Source organism: Carassius auratus, chromosome 32, assembly GCF_003368295.1.
Source record: "Carassius auratus strain Wakin chromosome 32, ASM336829v1, whole genome shotgun sequence".
NCBI lineage: Eukaryota > Metazoa > Chordata > Actinopteri > Cypriniformes > Cyprinidae > Carassius > Carassius auratus.
The window spans coordinates 6,456,183-6,475,943 of record NC_039274.1 but is presented as its reverse complement, the minus strand read 5'-3'; the positions used below and the strand labels follow the sequence as shown (position 1 = coordinate 6,475,943).

Genomic DNA, 19,761 nt, shown 5'->3' with positions numbered 1-19,761 from the left:
TCTCTGTGGGACCCCCAATCAGTCCTGCTGTTCCTACAAATGAGGTGATGATGACTACACCAAACCTTACAACATCCCCACACAGCCTTCAGGCGATTCCGGTCTGATCTGATATGACTCGGCTGGAAGACCTATAGATGGAACAGGAAATGTGTCTATATAACTGCTTGCTTGGTAAAGCTAAACCTTTTCTAACTAAATGTTTTTTTCTTCATAGAAGCTTGTTAATTAAAGATGTACTGTACAATGCCATGCATTTTTATCTAAAATGACTTCAGAAGTTATTCATCCTCAGGAGAAAACAACACATTGCTAAAAAAAAACAACAACATATTTTATTCATCCTCATGTCATTCCAAAACTTTATCATTTTTTTCCCCTGTGGAAAATAAAGAAGATACAACTATGTAAAACTATTTCTTTGTCCATACAAAGTCAGTCGGTGGGGTCTAAAACAACACTAAAATGATAAAACAAACAAACAAACAAACAACACAAGTCATACTTTGATATGAGGGTGAAGTAAATGACAGCATTAAATTAAAAATTTTGGGTGAACTATCAGGATCATGTGGATCATAAAGAAATAAAAGAACTGAATTGAGAGTATCCTTAAAATATCAATTGAATTCCTGTCATTCAAATTTGAATGTAATGATGTATAATTAAAAAGAACAGAAATGTCTTTAACTACAAAAGCAAGGTCTCCAAGGGAAAAAAATTGTGTTTTACAAGATTTAAATGTCTGAAAAACATTTAAGTTTAAAAGAATATAGAAAACACACAGACAGTAACAGGGAATGAATGAACATTAGTATCAGTTATGCCTAATCATGTGATCCCAGCCCAGAAGTCTTATGTTGTGGCCTTCTCCAGACATGAGCCTGGATCTGAGCTGCCAATATAATGGTCAGGATGATGAGATTTTGAGGTGAGATAAATACTCCATCACAATCTTGAGTGAAGCACTGTTGCTATAAAGTGGACTAAGATGTCTCATTAAGCCCTTTGTGGACAAATGTGGCACCATTGTGTCAGGGAACGAAGACCAACAAGACGGGAGCAGCAGTAACACACCTCAGTGAGGCTTTTTTTCCCCAAAAAAGTGTCAGGAAAACAAGCTGGATTCATGGCTGCTGTGATGAGGCTTAATTAGCAGCAGCCGTACCTCACAGCTGTGTTCACTATCAAGCCCATCCACGAAGAGACACGCTGCTGTTCCCTGGACAGTGATCGGAGAGCTGGTCGGCGATAATTTGATACTAGTTGAATTCTCAGTCACACAATATATACCACAGTTAATGGTGTTTAATGATATCCTGGTGCTCTCAATAAAAGTATGTCCATACTCACCCTGCTCTGTCTCCAGCCATGCTGCTACGGTTTCCAACCCCTCCATCATTATTGATGGTGAATATTCTCTCGGAGGGTTCAGAAGTGCCATTGCCATCTGAGTGTATGTCACTGGATGGCATATTTCCACGGTCACATACATAGGTAGACAAAGAAAGAGAAAGTACTGTAATAAATGCCTGCAATCAAGGTAAAGCTCACAGACAATGTCACATATACCGTGCAAGAAGAAAAAAGGTTGACCTTCCTTTCAACTCTGCAGAAGCTATAGGTTTTAAACAGTTTTTAATTCTAAGGTGACATCCACTGGATAAATCTAGCAAGGCCTAGCTGAAGAGGAAAACAGGAAAATGTGTTTTCATGGTTTAAAAATAAAGCATTAGGTTAAAAATCCCCTGCTCTGACTTTGGGAAACCCATGTTTTTCTTTGTTGGGTTTAAATACAGAGAAAAACGTCGGCAAACAGAGCATAAAAAAGCTGAGCTTAAACAACAGCAGACAGAAAGAGAAGCCTCTCTCTTTCTCGACTGTGTTAGAGCTGTAGTCCGTTGACTGCTCATTTGCCTAGCTCAAAGAAACTCGCTACACTCCCCACGGACTCACACAATGCATCTATGTGGCTCATTAGCATAGCTCTGACAGTCCCATAGTTGCAGAGGCTGACATCCACTTCATCCAACCATCCCGCGCACCTGTCTCCAACCAAGAGTTCCCAAAGATGTTACCTCCCAATAGGCCCGTCCAGCTCTCCTTCTCGCCCCCTTTTCCCTTCTGCTATTCTCTGTCTGTTCACCTCTTTCACTTTTCTCTGAGGAAGTCTAACTAAAGGAAAGCAAAACATCTCTCTGACTCCTGTTTGAAGAGTGTAGCAAGCCAAAACCTTGGGGAAAGTTGTGAAAGGTGATGTATTCTTGCTTATTATAAAGCTAAGGTAATTAATGTCTGACAAAAATAAACGTATAATGCAGAATAACCACTGCTTCAAGCTGATGGTGCTTGTTAATGGATATGAGACAAACTATGAAGTATCCTTCTTGTATTCTTGAATGTAATCAATATTTGTGCACTTTAAAATTGATCTTTTTTCAACACATCATAATGAGCGGATGTTCCCCACCATGAGAGCAGGCTGTCATCTGCAACCACTGGAAGCTAATTACCAGTTTCAGTCCGATCGATCCATCTCCTGCCAATGTCCATCAAAAGCTGAAGAGTAACAGCCTTACAGGTACTGCCTGAGAGAAAGCCGTGTGTGGTCCTGCTGCTTTCAGAGAAAGGTGAAGACAATATTCTTATCCTTAGGTAAATAAATGTACAGGGTATTGGACAAATCTGGCCGTATATTAACATCAAGAAATCAGATGAACAGCCTAATACAGTTTTTTTTACAATTATTTTTTTCAATTCTCATAACAATTTTCCTAAACTCTTAACACACCAACAACACAAAAGTGGCAAAACAGTTAATTTCATGCTCATAAATCACACACTGTAAATAAATACAATAATACACGAACACAATACACCTTGCCTACCAAAAACTGCAAACATATCTCAAAATCAAATAATTATTCCAAAACAGTGACACATGTTCTCTTCCAACAGGAACTTTTAGTCCACCAAAGCACAATGTCATAAAAACACTAACATCATTAGACAGAATTACAGAAACTGCATTATTTAAAGTCATTTCTTCCCTTTATTACAATAGTATCTTGTATTGATCATAGATTGTGTTTTGTCGTTGTTGTTTTTTAAGCCGCCCTACATTTTTGTTTTCTTGGGTTTGGTAAATGCATGCATTTTGTTTCTTTTGCTGCAGATATTTAATACAAATAAATAAATAAATAAATCTTAGAGTAGCTTTATATAAAGGCTTTATTTGCAACAGGACACTACTGCAAGATAACAAAAAATAAGCAATACAGTTGCCATGTGAAAATATAAAATAAACAAACATAAAAATACTTAAAAAGCAATCTTCTAATCTGACCGTCTTCTGGATTTGGCCACATGTTCTCATCCACATCACAGCTGATATCTTCTTCTCTGGCTAGGCATCTTTTGGTGTGCCTCATTCACCCCTGGCAGAGTTCAAATGTGATGTCTTGGCATTGCTCAATCCATTGAATTCAGGAGGGACATTTGGTACATCTCCAGGTTGAGAAAAACTCCTCAATGGGGTTAAGAAAAGTGGAGTAAGGGACAAGTAAAAGGGACATCATTCTCGAATGGGTGTCAAACCAGTCCGTGATCTCATATATTGGCAATGGTTTCCCACCCATCACCTTTCAACCTCTGGCACTAGTCTTTCATGCAGGTTTTCTAAAATCTCACATTTATGCAGTAGTGCACTTTTCCCCAGACAAGATCAGCCCAAAGAGGTCCTCTTTTACTGTATACCTTATGATCATGCGGTTGGAAGAACCCTAACAGCTAACACAGCGATGGGAATAAGATTTAATTCATATATTTTCAGAACTTCTATCAGCTGTGTCTCATTAATGAATAAAAAACAGGGGATATATGAGTTTCAAATCACAATATAACAGATGTTTACTTTGACTTCAGCCTGTAAGTTATATTTAGAACATGATGTTAACTGTTCTGACATACAGTGTGAAAGCATTTGTAAATTTGGTAGCAAAAAGGGAAGTCGTGGCCTAGTGGTTAAAGAGTTTGACTCCTAAACCTAAGGTTGTGGGTTCAAGTCTCGGGCCAGCAATACCACCACTGAGGTGCCCGTGTGTGTGTGTGTGTGTGTGTACTTTAGATGGGTTAAATGCAGAGCATGAATTCTGAGTATGGGTCACCATACTTAGCTGTATGTCAATTCACTTTTTTTATTATTATTATAAAGCAATTGTTCTGGTCTTGGTTGAGCTTGTTTGTAAATGAAGTTCTAGTATTTTTTTTAATTTGTGTTAACTGTATGCATTTTGTGTCAAAGCAAAATAAATGTGTTAATTGTATAGCCTACTCAGACTCCAAAGAGATGGTCATGACTACAACACTGTTTACTCCAGATGTGAGTTTCTAATAAAACAAAATATAAACTAAATAGCTTGTACTACAATAAATTAAGCTGTCTACACTGGAAGCCCCGCCTCTATTTTTGAGTCGTTGCAAACTCAGTTCATTTTGCCCTTCCATCTGAAAAAAAAATAATTGACAAATGTCATATGTGTGTATTATGTGAAAGATAAATAATGTCTGACAGTTCTGATGTGTCTGACCTCTAAACCTTCTAAGATGATAACATTATTTGCATTTGTTAATGGCTGTAGCCTTGGGCACTTTTCAACTTCAGCCAAAGGTTGTGGATGATGTTAACAAAAAAAAAAAGAAAAAAGAAAATTATAAATACGCACCTCTGAAAAATGGAAAAAATATGTTTTCCATGTACCTCTGTACACACTGTTTTCAGCATGCTTGTAAAATATGCTCAGGAAGGCCCTTAACTACCTGAGGATCAGTGAGGGGAGCTCTGGAAAGGAATGTCAGAATGAGGACTATGACACTTTTTTTATTAGTTACAGTCCTCCAGGAAAGAGATGGGTAACCTGGGCACCAAAAAAACAACAGCATGTACACTACAAGAATTTGTAGGATGATATGAAAGCTGCATTCACGCCATGCCAGAATTACTGTAATTATGTAGCTAGTTGAATAACTATATCTAATATCCCGCTGAAACTATACTGCTATTAAAAAGGCATTTGCATAAGCACTTTTACTTCTTCCATTGTGGGTTTTATTGATTACTCAAATTACACAGATTCATTTCAAGGTTAATAGAGTTGCTATAGAAACACATTATTCCGAGTCTTATTGAGAGGACATGACCAAACCCTGAGTTGAAAGTCACAGGCTATCTAGTGATTATGGTAATTACGACATGGTGGGCCTGCAGCAAAAAGCCTTTGTTGTAAAAGATATATATTGTGAAAACGGAAATAACAAGAAAACTATCCATTCTTCTACACAAATTTATTCTATTCAAATTATTCACCGAATTTTCTGATGTATATGTACAGTAGGAGTATGCCTGTCACGATCATGAATTTTATGACATCTGTCAACAAATAACTGCGATTAGCAATTTAATAGTCTGTTTTTCCTCTTGCCATGTACAGTGTAAGCCTAATATATTTTTTATATAAAATATATAATATTTGTTTATAAAATATTTTATATTTTACTACAGTTAAACATAAACAGGCCCATATGATCCTCTGCATCTCTTCAACACAGTTGCATCACAATATGCTTTACATCAAACATGAACTGAAGTTGGTTTATAGTTTAAAGGGGGGGGGGGGGGTGAAATGCTATTTCATGCATACTGAGTTTTTTACACTGTTAAAGAGTTGGATTCCCATGCTAAACATGGACAAAGTTTCAAAAATTAAGTTGTACGTTTGAAGGAGTATTTTTGTTCCAAAAATTTTTTTGAGTATGGCTCTGTGTGACGTTAGATGGAGTGGAATTTTCTTATTTGGGTCCTAGGGCACGTTTGCCGGAAGAGCGCGCGCTCCCGTATAGCAGAGCACTGAGAGCACGACAGACTTCACTGATCAGAGCATCGTGAAATGTCACCAAAGGAGTGTGTTTTTGGTTGCCAGGGCAAGACAACCCTGCACAGATTACCAAAAAAAAACAGCATTAAGGGACCAGTGGATGGAGTTTATTTTTACAGAGCATCAACGGAGTTGTGCAAGTGTTTGTGTTTGTTCCCCTGCATTTCGAAGATGCTTGTTTTACAAACAAGGTCCAGTTTGACGACGGATTTGTGTATCGTTTATTTCTTAAGGATGATGCAATCCCAACGAAAAAGGGTCGCGATCGTGTGTTGGATCCGCAGGCGGTGAGTAAAACTGCTTCAAATATCTCTGTGTTATTAACTTAGCTATCAGTGCGTAAGCACATCAAGTAAACAACATGCGATGTTGTCATCAAACTGCACTTTCCACACATACAGCTTAAAAAAAATAAAATAAAGACGACATAAAGTGGAACTTAGTAATTTTCCAAAATCGCTAAGCAAATATAAACAGTTTCAGTACATACCACATAGAGACGTTGTTGCTGATGCTGCTCTTGTTAAATTTCAGCCTCTGGATCTGTGTCACAGCTTCCAAACGCTCTCAACTCAAAAGCCTACTGGCGCTCGTGATTCTTTAGCTCCGCCCACACGTCACGCCTCCAGCCGGTCGTGTTTTTCCGGGAAAAATCGGTACAGACTATCTTTCTCTTACGAATATAATAAAACTAAAGACTTTTTGGAGTTATGAAGGATGCAGTACTACTCTATAGGTACTCAAGATTAACAGGATATTGAGTGAAAACGAGCATTTCACCCCCCCTTTAAAACATGAATTAGTATTTTTCTCTCACCCACCAATCCTTTTGCTTGGATTGGTTTGGATAAAAGTGTCTGCCAAATGCATGAATGTGATGTAAATGTAAATAACAGACTGGTGTGGTGCTGAAATCTGACTCCCCTGCTTTTCTCTAGTACACACTGCAAAGTGTGAGTTGACAGTGCACATTTTATGGCATTTATTTTTGTGCTTATTTAAAGGAAAGCGTGACTGAAATGTAAACTTGACAGTTATGATCTGAAATGATTGTAATTGGATCAAATAATCAAACTTCTTTAATTAATAATCGTGACAGGTCTATATGGGAGTGCGTAGAGGTTTGTATAAAGAGCACGACTGAAGCCGAGCCATTGGCTTTTTTATGTCCAAGGCACACAACATTACATTCAATGAGAACTGAGTACATAAAGTACAAATAAGGCTGAGAGTTTGCGTATGATGCATTTTCTGCTTACTCTAATTAGCAAACTGTTTGCATTAATGAAGTGCGAGCATGTTTACATTGTAGAGACAATGATTTGCAGCAACGAGGGCTTTTTAGTATCCATGGCAACCATGATGATAATTATGACAAACTTACAGAAAAGCTACATCCACAGCCAAGCTGCAAATTATACATCCAAATACAGTGGAGGGAAGTTATCCTTGAAGTGAATTAATTAGTCTCTGTTTCGCTAACAAACACTTGCAGGAAAACTTCTTTTAAAACTGCTGAAGAACTGACAGAACCAAATTTTTTTTTGAGATGTATGACATTCATTTACATAAACATAAAACAGGTAAGTTCTCACCAGGAAAACAAAAACAGAGGGAAGACAGAGTGAGTTCAACATTTAAAATGCTTTTATATGCACACCATTTATATCGCAAGTTGTTTTACCATGGTTATGGTGAGATTACAGATCATCTCTCATTTAATGTTAACCCACAACAGATGAGTAAAGGGCTCATTATGTTTGGCAAGCAATTATCTTGGAGTCCAGCTGGGTTTCGTAAACCTTTCTTTAAAAAAAAAAATTCTTACAGCAGCTCTTTTGTTCTTTAATGCAACAAAAAGGGGGAAAAAAGTGATTTGTGACCCACAAAAGAGGGCTGAGGGAGCCATGAAGGGATGGATCGGAGACTCACACAGGTCGGCAGATGACCAGATCTCCTTTGTTGGTTCCATAAGCAAGCCCAAGCCCTGGCTCTGGCAGCCAACGTGCAGAATTTATACTGATGTGTCTCCTCTGGTCTGGGGCCATTGGATACACCACATCAAACACCCTCTGAAAACACACAAGAACGCACCTGTTTAACCCGTCCCACAGGCATCTCAGTAGTTTCACTCATTCTATCAGTCGCCAGCATCTCCCATCATCCTCTCCGCTGTAGACTGCAGTCTCTGTCAGATATGACAACATTGCTAGCATAACTGAGAAGAGGCTAAACTCTGAAAGTCAAATCTCTTTCTCCAAAGTAATCTTTCTCTTTCTTTCCAATCCATTCCCCTGCCCCTGTCTGTCAGCCTTGGCATACTACTTACACTCCACTGGCTCTAGAAAAAAAAATAGGACAAGTTCATGTCTGCCAGGGAGAGAGAAAGCAGTCTCATTCATCTGCAGATGAGTGATCAACAGACAAACTCTCTCTTTCTCTCTCTCTCTACTCTAGACAGACGAAATTCAGGACAATGATAAAAGCCACAAAGGCAGGCAGTACAAACAGTGTCTTTAAGGGAAGAGAGTTTGTATGACTGCTGCATATGTGTGTGTGTCAGCAAGACAGCACCTGGACGCTGTGTGTTTGTGCATCTGGAGACAGTAGATTGCAGGGACAGTGTGGGGCTCAGCAGGGATGATGCCTTAAACATATACAGCTCTTCTGAGTTTTCATATGAGCAGTGTTGATATATATATAGCAGTGATTAATTACTATGAGTCTGATTCAGTTGCTAAAAGGCAATGTAGTTCCCGACAAATTAAAAAATGTATATGTCGAAAAAGTTGTTCACATCAAAGCTGGAGACAGAGCCTCGGGCTATAACCTTTGTTCATTTTCTTTCTCTCCGCTCTCCAGTGTATAATTAATCCGGGTAATAAGCAGACACATTAATGATGCTGACGTATTCAATTTGTTTATTATCTACCATAGGAGAACATTTCACTTCAAATAAACAAACAAAAGGATCTCTTCTAATAAATAAGGACACGTGTGGGAAATGGAAAATAATTATTCAATATAAAATGATAGAAACTAATAAATAAAACAGTGAGTGTGAAATGTCTCTATAAACAAACAGTCATAAAACAAATAACGAAATGTACCAAAAGTGCTGTTGCTATGGCGACCCTGTAAGGATGTATGTAGTGGTTAATATGCATTTTGCACCTGTACACCTTTTCCCCTTCATTCACTGCAGAAGCCTGTTGGCATTTTCCAGTTCAGGTGTTTTAACATTCACAAACTAGCCAACAGAAATTACATTTTGTTGGAACTGTAGAAATATATAATGTCTAAGTAGAAAAGTACCTAAACACAAATAAAACAATGAATTTTCATGTCAAATTAGCACATTCAGAATTACTTAAATAACAATTTGCTGTAAATTAAACACTTTACTCCAGGTAAAAGTGTACAGAAGCTCTAAGAGGCCATGCATTATTAACAATTCGATTTTCTTGTGACCTAAACTTAAACGTTGTTTTGTTGAGATTTTGACTTAAATTTCAGAAATAAATCTATCTGAATTTAAATTTTAAAGCTCTCTTTCTGAATTTCACATCGCTCACACTGGTTAATTTGGAAGCACTCTACACAAAGTTCCTAGAAAAACCTGATCTGACAGTTCGTATGGTCCTGGTTTGTGCAGCTCCTACAATGACAATTAAGCGGTCCATCAGCTGTTCAAGAAACTTGCAGAATTTTTTTTATTTCAGTCTCAAATAAAATGCAAAGAAAAATTAAATGAAAGCAATTCTGGAAAAAAATATTTCATACAAAGACCTATGAAGCTCAAAGACTCATCGTTATCTCACAGAAGACATAACACTACAGCACTGTCCACTTCATTACGTCATCTCTGCTGTTGGTGTACAATAACCATTAGAACTGAAAAAGAGTGCCTGAGAGTATCATTAAGAGACTGAATTCATCCACGGATCATATTTTAAATACAGCTTTAACAGCAATAACAAAGGTACTTACCTCATTTAAGACTATCACAGTTTCTGATTAAAACATTTAGACATTATTGTAAAAACAGCACTGTGGTGGCCAGCCTAATTATAAGGAAGCTGTATATTTTTAATACAAATGAGGCTCAGCAAGAAACACACAGAGACTTGAGCAGGGAGCTCAATAGCCGCAAATACCCATGAATAAATACCCATGAATACATGAACATGTGCTCACTACATGCTGGCTTTCCAGCCTCTGTGGAGAGAGATTTGGTGTTGTATGTTTAGAGACTGAACAAGGATAAAAATGAAGCTCGCCTGCTCCATCGCTCTCAAATTAATCCACATTCAGAATCCTGCCATGAACACAGCTTACAAAAACAAAAGTCAACCATGCAGATATTTCCATTTATGCCCTTCGCTCCACACAAATACACAGTTTTCCTACTTCTCTCTTTCTCCATTTCTAAGAGTGTATCTAGGTCAGGTTCCTACTCAAAGGCTTTTCTAAACCCCAGGCTTCCCCCCTCTGCTGTAGAGAGCACAGTGAGCTGATCTACACAGGGCAGACCACCACTTCACAATAATCAAACGGCATGAAAGGAATGACTAAAATGACAATAAGTAAATGGGCTTTGTGGCCTGTCTGAAATCTTCGCTTTGAAAGTGCTTTGAACAACATTTTAATGGAAAATTGTCTTTTTAAAAATACAGTACTTTTTGCTATAAATATTTGGATGGAAGTCCTACTTTTAGAAGGCAATTTTTTAATTTGTTGATTTTTTTTAATTAAAAAAAAAAAAAAAAAAAAAGGTGTTTTTTTATTTGTTGACCTTTATTAAATGATTACACTGAATAACTGACAATAATGGGATGTTCATTTCATTTATTTTTCCTAACCGACACTCGATAACCAATTATTAACCATTAACTGATTATTTTAAATTAGAAAGGATATGTGTCTGTGCTGTGCAAAACATCAAACAGAGATTAAAAAAGTAGGTTCAGCAAGAAATATTTTGTTTGATAAAAATCTATTACATATACTCTTTTGGACCATGTGAGTAAATGATAACAGAATTGTCATTTTTGTCAACTTTAATTATTAATTTTCTTAATTTTATTAGTACTACAATGAAAATATTAAATTATTTCTTTAATGAAATGATACTCTAAATAATAAACTAAAACTGCCAGTAGGTGATGGTAAATGTCTTAATGATTAAGTCATCGAGTCATTTACTGATTCATTTGATTCGTTCAAATGGCTGATTCATTCAGGAGTGAAGTAAACGGTTCATTATGAATGGTTCATTGAATCATTAGACTTGTTCGACTTGAAGCGGATCATCACCATTAGACTGATTGGTGTGTGACATCAAAGAACCGCAAGAGCTTTAGAGAGCAGACGACTCCTTGTGCTTCTGAATCGCTCTCGCGGTACTTTGATGTCAAACACGATCGGTCTGTGCAGCGCCACTTCAAAGCCACGAAACTATGGCCAATGGTTCAACAAATGATTCACCCGGTTCTTTCAAAATGTGGATTAAGAAATTAAATGTCGCTGTGGGTTGCTCGGAGATGAACAGTTCTGCTTTGTCTTTATCTTCTGGTTGGCAAAACTGAGCAAAACAGACAACACTGTGTCTAAAATAACACAATATTAACTTCTTCATGAACTGTTGTAGCTATAAGATTAGTTTCAGATTTGCACACGTGTGATATTGCACTTAGCCTACAGCTTGTGATATTTCTTAACTAACCTATGTGATGTAAATATGAGAGACAATATCAAACAGGGAATTTTGCCCCATACCTTGAATTTCAGCAATATTATCTAGGCTCCATCATGCAGTAAGTTGTTGCCCTGCCTCATATTAGTCATCAATCAAGTCATCGTCTAGCTGACTACGTCTTGTATTATTATTATTAATTTTTCTAAAATCCTGTCAAATGTGCACAAACTACTAGCTACCACTAAATATTGTAGAAATATAATTTTCTGTAAAGTTGCTTTGTAATGATTTGTTTTGTAAAAAGCGCTATACAAATAAACTTGAATTGAATTGAATTGAATTGAATCAATCAGCTGCATAGATCTGGGGTGGGGCAAGTGTGTTAAATGCGTTAATAATTTTAACACGTTATTTTTCTCCATAATTAATCTAATTATTGCGTTAAATTACCAGCCCTAATTATATATATATATATATATATATATATATATATATATATATATATATATATATATATATATATATATATATATATATATATATATACAAATAAATAGGCCCATACGAGAAATATATTTTTTATATCAAACACAGTTAAAAACGCAGTTTCGGTTCATTTTTGTGCTGTGCGAAAGGAAACCAGATGGCAGAGAGCGGCATCCTATTTTTCTTTAGGCTTATTTTACACACTAATATTAGTTTTTATTGTGAGTGTACACAAGTAAAGGCAAACAGTTTACAATTCCAATTATCTTTATGATTAAAAGGAGTACCGTATTTTCCGGACTATAAGTCGCACTTTTTTTCATAGTTTGGCTGGTCCTGCGACTTATAGTCAGGTGCTTATAGTCTTATATAGGTGCTTAGTCTTATAGTCTTATATAGGTGTTTATAGTCTGGTCCTGCGACTTATAGTCAGACTTATTTATCAAAATTAATTTGACATGAACCAAGAGAAATGAACCAAGAGAAAACATTACCGTCTACAGCCGCCAGAGGGCGCTCAATGCTGCCAGAGATGCTGCTCAGGGCTCCTGTAGTCTACACTGAGCAGCATAGAGCGCACTCTCGTGGCTGGAGATGGTAATGTTTTCTCTTGGTTCTTGGTTCTAAATAAATGCGACTTATATATGTTTTTTTCCTCGTCATGATGTATTTTTGGACTGATGCAACTTATACTCAGGTGCGACTTATAGTCCGAAAAATACGGTAGATGCTTCCACTGTCAGAAGGAAAAAGTGATTGCGCCGACGGCAAAACATTTTGATTTACGTGGATATTGTAACGCGAGTGAAGTAGGCTACATAATAAATAATAATTTGGGATTCAAATACATCGTGAATATGTGAACATTTGAGCAATTTATTTGTATTTTGTTTTTTCTTTTTTTTACTCTAAAAAAAAATAATTTATATGCGTATCGTATTTTGATCATGCAGCAAAGCTTATTGAATATTTTGATAAATTACTGAACATAAATAAATAAATGACTTTTCAAAGCATTTACCTGACTGAATTAATCGGTCAAAATTTTTAACGGTCGATTAACTGGTTAAAATGAACATGCATAAAGGCAATTTTTTTTTTTTTTTTTTGTAGAAAAACATGTACAGAATTTTCCTTATGGTGGTTTAGATTTCTAGAAAACAGATATGGTTATGTATTTTCTGTGCTAGTATAGAGAGTTGTGGCAGAGTCTAAAGAAGTGAGGTCAGCAGTGACATACCCTCATGGATGTCTCTCCTCCGTGGGGCTGCTGGAGTCTGAAGACCTGTGCCACCATGTGATCAGTGATCTGATGCAGCAAGATGCGGCGAGATGCCAGACCCACCATCACGTAACGACCCATCGGAGACAAACTGACAGAGATGGCATTTGGACCTGTGACAAATACACACAAGCTAGCATGGAAACATTGACTTAAAACTACAGGCTAACCCAAACCATTACAAAAATTATCCAAATTGAGTAAAAAAAATATATATTTCAACAAGACTGGCATAAAGGACTTTGCTTGGTCTTAACACTTTTTGTTAAAGCAACGATATAATAAATTAGCTAGCTGAGCAGTATTTAAACTCTTAATGAATTACTAACTATTAGGGGTGTAATGGTACACAAATACATAACCGAACAAATACATTGTTTTATTGGAAACTTACAGTTTTATATATTGTTACTTTTTATTAGAAACAAAGTCTCATCTTTCAAATGATCGGGATCATCCCTTCCCTCTTTACTACTAGTTTTAATGTGAAATAAACATGAATGAACATCTCATGCCTCACATAATCACTCAATTAGCATTACAACCATGGAAAGACGGCAATAAAACAGCTTGTAAACAAAATGTCACACAGCATTTCATTTACCTCAGGCAGTCCTCAATGTACACAGCTCGTTAGTTCACTATAAATGAAGTCTAGAGAAGAGACCGAACAGTCATTTTTGTTTACCGTTACACCCCTAATAACTACATATAAAAAGTCAAATTATGGCAGTATAAGCCTATTTGTGAAAAAAACTGAACTAAAATTGTAAAAATCCTGAAATTGTATTTTGGAACCCAATTAATACTAAATTGTTAATTTAATTGCTTTAAATGTTATAACCAGATCATTCAGAACAAACTATTAAGCATGAAATTAGAAAAGTTCACACCTAGAACTGCTCAGTTACAGCAAAAAATATTTTTCTTCCTAAAACCTTATTCAATTTCATAGCCATTTAACTTTAGAAATCAGCCTTGCTTGGCATGTGCACGGACCAAAGAGTACTAGCGATGTGATCAGCAAATGGAAACGAACAATTTAGTATTGAGGATCCTGGTTGATGGCTCTCATTAATCCACTGTTACTGGATAGGATGAATGATAGTTCCTTGAGGCCTGTATAACCGACGGCGATGACCAACACGCAGAGAGAGAGAACAGCGTTTCAAATCACTTAAATCTAAAACAAGCAGGATTCATACTTTCTCATCATTGGTTTCCATCAACAGCCTGGTCCCAGCCCTGTCTTCATTTGGCTTTTAAATGGGGACTATCTAATTAAAGCTGCCTCTAAAAGAGCTCCATCACTGCTGTCTGTTCAGCCAATTAGAGGGAAAGTGAGAGCACAACGAGAACAGCCATGTCCCTTTGCATTTGATTTAATTAAGTTTGAAATAATTTTAGCTCTGATGGCTCAATTAGTGTATTAAACCCTTGTCAGCACAGGGAGGAGAGTCATGTTTTTGCAAACTAACAGCCCTTATGAGGTCTCAGGGTCACTCACCAAATCTCTTGGAGTAGAGCATCTCTCCCAGGTTGTGTGGGGCCAGGGAGTACACAGCCAAGATGCCCTCATCAGGGAAACCCCTCTGACTGCTGGGAATGAATACAGCTAGCAGTTGCCCGTCCGCAGAGATATCACAGCTCGCGTCATTGTAGATCTTACAGTTGGGCACCAACACATTTACTGATGCTAAAAAAGAAATCAGACACAAAATCTAAATTAGGGGTGCACCGATATGAAACCTGCACCTGGTAATGATAACCGATAATTATTAATCTACATATTAATTTACAGATATTTCATGCATCGAATAATATCAAACTACATTTAAAACGGCACTGAAAATATTTAAAGATATGTACAGCTATATAAAACATCATTCTTTCTGGTCATTTTTTTTTTTAAGTTAAATAAAAACAATGGTAATTTCAATAAAGTTACATGGAGAGAAAAAAATGAAAATCTATAGGCTGTGTGTAAACATTTCATTCCATTTGTGTTTAAGAATAAGCAGGCCCACAAGAAATAATGTTTAAACACATAAGTTGCATTGCATACAATGTATTAGCTAAAATACAATAGCCACTTTTACTCACTGTTCTGATATGATAATATAAAAAATCCACACTTATATACCAATACTAATATGACAGCATATATCATATCATATCTAATCCAAATCAACACATACATTTTGTTTTGGAGTGGTCAAAAACAAAATAAAGGCTAAAACAGGGAATGCCTTGGACAGAAAATAATAGTATTATTTATAATAGTTAAGTTATAGGAGCTTTAAATCTCAAATGCTGTATTTAAGCTTAACATTAAGCTCCACTTCATAGAGTAAAGACATTAAATTAGCATACTCGTTAAATTTGCCAAAAAACTGATTGCAATGTCAGCCCCTGTATCTGCCAGATTTCTATTTTGCATTCAAATCTCTATTTACACACGAGCAGTACTCTGTGTAACAATCATTTTCGCTAAATTAGCAGAAGCTGCAGAATTGCCCTAAGTTGAGCTGCAATAAAAGTGATTTAGTGACTAACAGAAAGCCACATCTGTTCAGCCTACACTAATGAATAAGAGAACAGAGAGAGAGAGAGAGAGATGTCTGTTTGTTCCCTTCTTATTTCAGCACACAAGACTCTCTCACACACACACATATAAAAGATATCTGGTAATACGATTCGGCCAAGCGGGATGCAGAGAGAAAATGATAATGTTTCTGCTCTGGAAACCACGTCAACTCCAAAAGTAATTTTGATTGCTGTTTTCATTTTCTGTTATACACATAGCATAATCCATTACTGTTTCCATGGCAATTTGCATCCTAATAAAGCCATCTCTCAACACACAGAATGGTAGTGATATTCAGAAAACAAACAGTGTGTAAACACAGGGACATAACAACACAAATGTGAGTGAGCTGAGACAGCGGATTCCAAACATCTGTTAAGATAAAGTGACTTATTCAAAGCATTAATGGAACAATCACATGCTGCTCTGGTCTCGTGCAGCAACGTGTGTCATTGCCCAGAGGTCTCAGAATAAAGCATCAGGTGCATGTGTGCGTGGGAGGTGTAATTAGGGCATTTGTGATTCAGAATGTGAAGTGTTTGTCATTTTGATGGAGAGTGAGTGTGTGTGCGGACGGTGTGTGAGTGCACAAGCTAAACAACAGCAGGTGAGTTTTGGCAGGTGACTGCAAGTCCTTATGCACATTTAGAAAGATGGATTTGTTTTAATCACCAAGTGCATGGTTGTGTATCTTTGTGCATGTGTTCACCGATGAGAGAACAGGAGGGGAGATTTAAGCAGGAGTGCAGTAATTTAGTGCAGTGATGAGGCTGCTGACCAGCAGGACCTGCGATTCACCCACTGTCAACAAGAGCAGGGAGAGAGAAAGAGGGAAATCTGCTCCTGATAAAAGGAGCAATTAAACTGATGATGAAAAGTCATCACCTGCAGATCTGAATGTGGAATCTGCGTTCCATGCTCAAGTGTGTATCACATAGAAATCAATAAAATATGACAATATATTTAAATAATTATCACCTGAATTTTTGTAAATGCCTCCCTGTCTCTTACCTATATAATTATTTGTCTCCCGTTGTAAAAAGAGCAAAATTGTTTTATCTGCTAATTTGAAAAATGATTTACTGTTTTTTAAGCCATTCTGTTTGTTACATACAGCAGAAAAATAATATAGGGAATATTTTTCTTGCCCGTCTGGGCTTTAATATAAATGCTTCCATCAATAGCTGGATGGCTTTATTTACATTCTATATTAATAAAGCACGCATTAAAAATCACATATAGTTTAACCTGCCTACTCTTGTGTTTTAGCAGGAGAGGGTCAGAAGGACAGGTTGTGTAACAGTGAGTCGGCCCGCACTTCTGAAGATGGATAAGTGGCTCACGGCTTCGGCAGACAGAGCTCCCTACTGGATCTGAGTAATGGATTTCTTGGGCTAAAGTGATGGCTATTCGGGTGGCACTCCAGGGGAAGCCCAGACTACTGCATCACAAGCTAAAGTGCATTTTAATCATTTATTTTTGTGGAAGCATGGGTACAATGATGTTGTTTAGGATGTAGATTGGGTGTGAGGCTGACACTGAATGATAAACGGAGCGCTCAGGACTCCAGCTGCTGTGGCCAGAGAGTATCTTGACAACTGAAATAAATCAGCCTTTTGCAGGTATATTTATACTGGAAGCATGCTATCGGCCCAGCCAGTGAGCTAAGACTGATTTAGTCCAGAATTACTCACTCCAATTACACTCGCTGTCATTTGCAAAGTCACTCATCTTATCACTGTGAGCAAGAATGAGAGACAGGGAAAAGGAACAGATTGAAAAAAGCATTGGATCGGCACATCCTTGGAAAACAACTATCCAGAATAACCTAGTTTCAAGGTCGAAAAATACTGAGTACACAAACATTCATAAAAGCACAAACAACCCTCTTCCACACGCCTACATACACGAGCCCTTCAGTGACAGAGAAGAAACATTGCTACAATAAACATTCTCATAAACAGCACAAAACCACAGACACCTGATGTCAGTTTAAGTGTCTATTAATATCACAGCAACTGAATATTACAAAAAAAATATACAGATAAATACAGATTTAAAGAAATTAAATCCAGCTACCTCTTCCAAAAAACAGCACTTAACCACCAGGTCATTGATATGAACCTACACATTTTGGTTACTTGCTAAGTCACTACAATAGCATTCATGCCCAAAACAAGTGATCTTGGTTTACAGTCGCATAGATTAACAGCATTAATCATACTCGAGAACGGTTTTATTTATTTTCTGCTCCATGACAAGGTGTTGGAATATGTAGCACGTTGGCTCTCAAGAGTAACCGTGATTTTTCTGCTTTTGTAAAAGTGCCATATACTATCAGACTGTCAATCTGCATTTTCTGCCATTTTTATACATTGGTCTGAATTTTCATGACAAAGATTTGTGTTGGTGTAAACAGGCCTTAACACAGACACTGATGCAGATTGGCAATCTTCATTAGGGCATTTAGTGAGTTGCACACTTTTCAGTTCTGGCTTTCAATTCTGATTTGCTTTAAAGAGCTGGGACATTTAAAACAGCAAAATCATAACTGCAGAGTGCTTATAATTAACAATGTTATCATCCAATGGTGTGGATGCTAATGTAGAAATTTGAAAGAAGAAGAAAAAAAAAAAGGTAGCCTAGTGGTATGGACAAAACGTGTTGTGTGTAAACAGCCCTTGTACAATAACATCCACTCGGTGGTTCATCTCAATCGACCAGCCTGCATTCCCCATTTTCTTCTGGATTGTATAAAGCTGTTTTCCCTGAGTGCCACTAGATTTTCGATGTTTGCCACCACAGTTGAGTCACTAAAGATGTAGCGCTCTTTTTCCATTAAATGTACACATGCTACTGAGGCCATAATTTAATGAAGCAGCAGCTGCAAGTGTTCTTCAATATGTGCTCGCTATAATATGGATGCAGCCGATTTAATTTCCTTTATAGCCATGGGCATACCAAACACTGAAGCATTTTACATAAAATCCTCTCCATCATTTATCTGAAAAATGAATATTCATAGACTCATGTTGCATTTTTGCATCAATGGGTCTGGTGGTCCCTATTATCATCTTGAAGCTGGAGCTCGACAGCCATTCAATAAGCCTTTCAGCTTCTGAGAATTTACAACATACAAACACATCTTAATACCACAGTCAGCCTCGCAGTGACAGTCTCAAATTTCATTTGGGATTTTACTTTCCAAGTGTCACCAAAATCCTCTCTCTGCACTAAAACCCAATGAGTTTGCCTTTACGAGAACCACATGGGAGTGAACCTGCACACACATAAAAAGAAAATGAAAACAGAGGTGGAAGAAAGGGGGACAAAAATCACACGTCTTATTCACAGAATGACGACCTGCTACACCTGCATTGCTCTAACAAGAGAGGACTCTGTGTTAAGAAAGAAATAGAGTAGAGCATTTAATTTGATTCGACTCATAGCTCTTCTAATTAAAATAAAACTAGTGTGTGCTGTTATCACAGCAAAAGTCCACATAGCCCTAAGCAATGCAGCGATTTCAGTTAAGGAAACTCAGAAACATCTTTGACTTCAACTGCAACATAGGGCTTGGGAACATTTTGTCTTTGATCCTCTGTTTTGGTCTTTTTATAGAATAAAAAGTACACAGGGCTGAAGATCTCATCTTAACCGTAACAAAGCAGAGGACAAGAGAAGGGTTGCTGGAGCCAGCATCATAAGTGTCAGTGTTTCCCTTCTGCTGCTTTAAATTTAGTCTGAGTAACAATTACACTGATTTATGATACAC

General features: G+C 37.1%; 1 protein-coding gene and 1 long non-coding RNA gene across 3 annotated transcripts in view; both read right to left on the bottom strand.

The window, feature by feature from the left end:
* Window positions 1-315: 315 nt before the first annotated feature.
* On the bottom strand, window positions 316-5,758 carry LOC113051451 (uncharacterized). The gene is made up of 2 exons (XR_003276896.1): window positions 1,354-5,758; window positions 316-1,241 (listed from the first exon to the last, which is right to left on the bottom strand). It is a non-coding gene; the product is annotated as an uncharacterized LOC113051451 (long non-coding RNA).
* Window positions 5,759-6,989: 1,231 nt separating this feature from the next.
* LOC113051449 (activating molecule in BECN1-regulated autophagy protein 1) overlaps window positions 6,990-19,761 on the bottom strand; it is a 44,566-nt gene continuing 31,794 nt past the window's right edge. For both annotated transcript variants that reach the window (XM_026215201.1, XM_026215202.1), the window contains 3 exons: window positions 14,907-15,095; window positions 13,358-13,512; window positions 6,990-8,005 (listed from right to left, as the gene is read on the bottom strand). In XM_026215201.1, coding sequence (XP_026070986.1) covers window positions 7,862-8,005; window positions 13,358-13,512; window positions 14,907-15,095 — 488 coding nt within the window. In that variant the 3' untranslated portion in view covers window positions 6,990-7,861. The remainder of the gene's footprint in view (window positions 8,006-13,357; window positions 13,513-14,906; window positions 15,096-19,761) is intronic.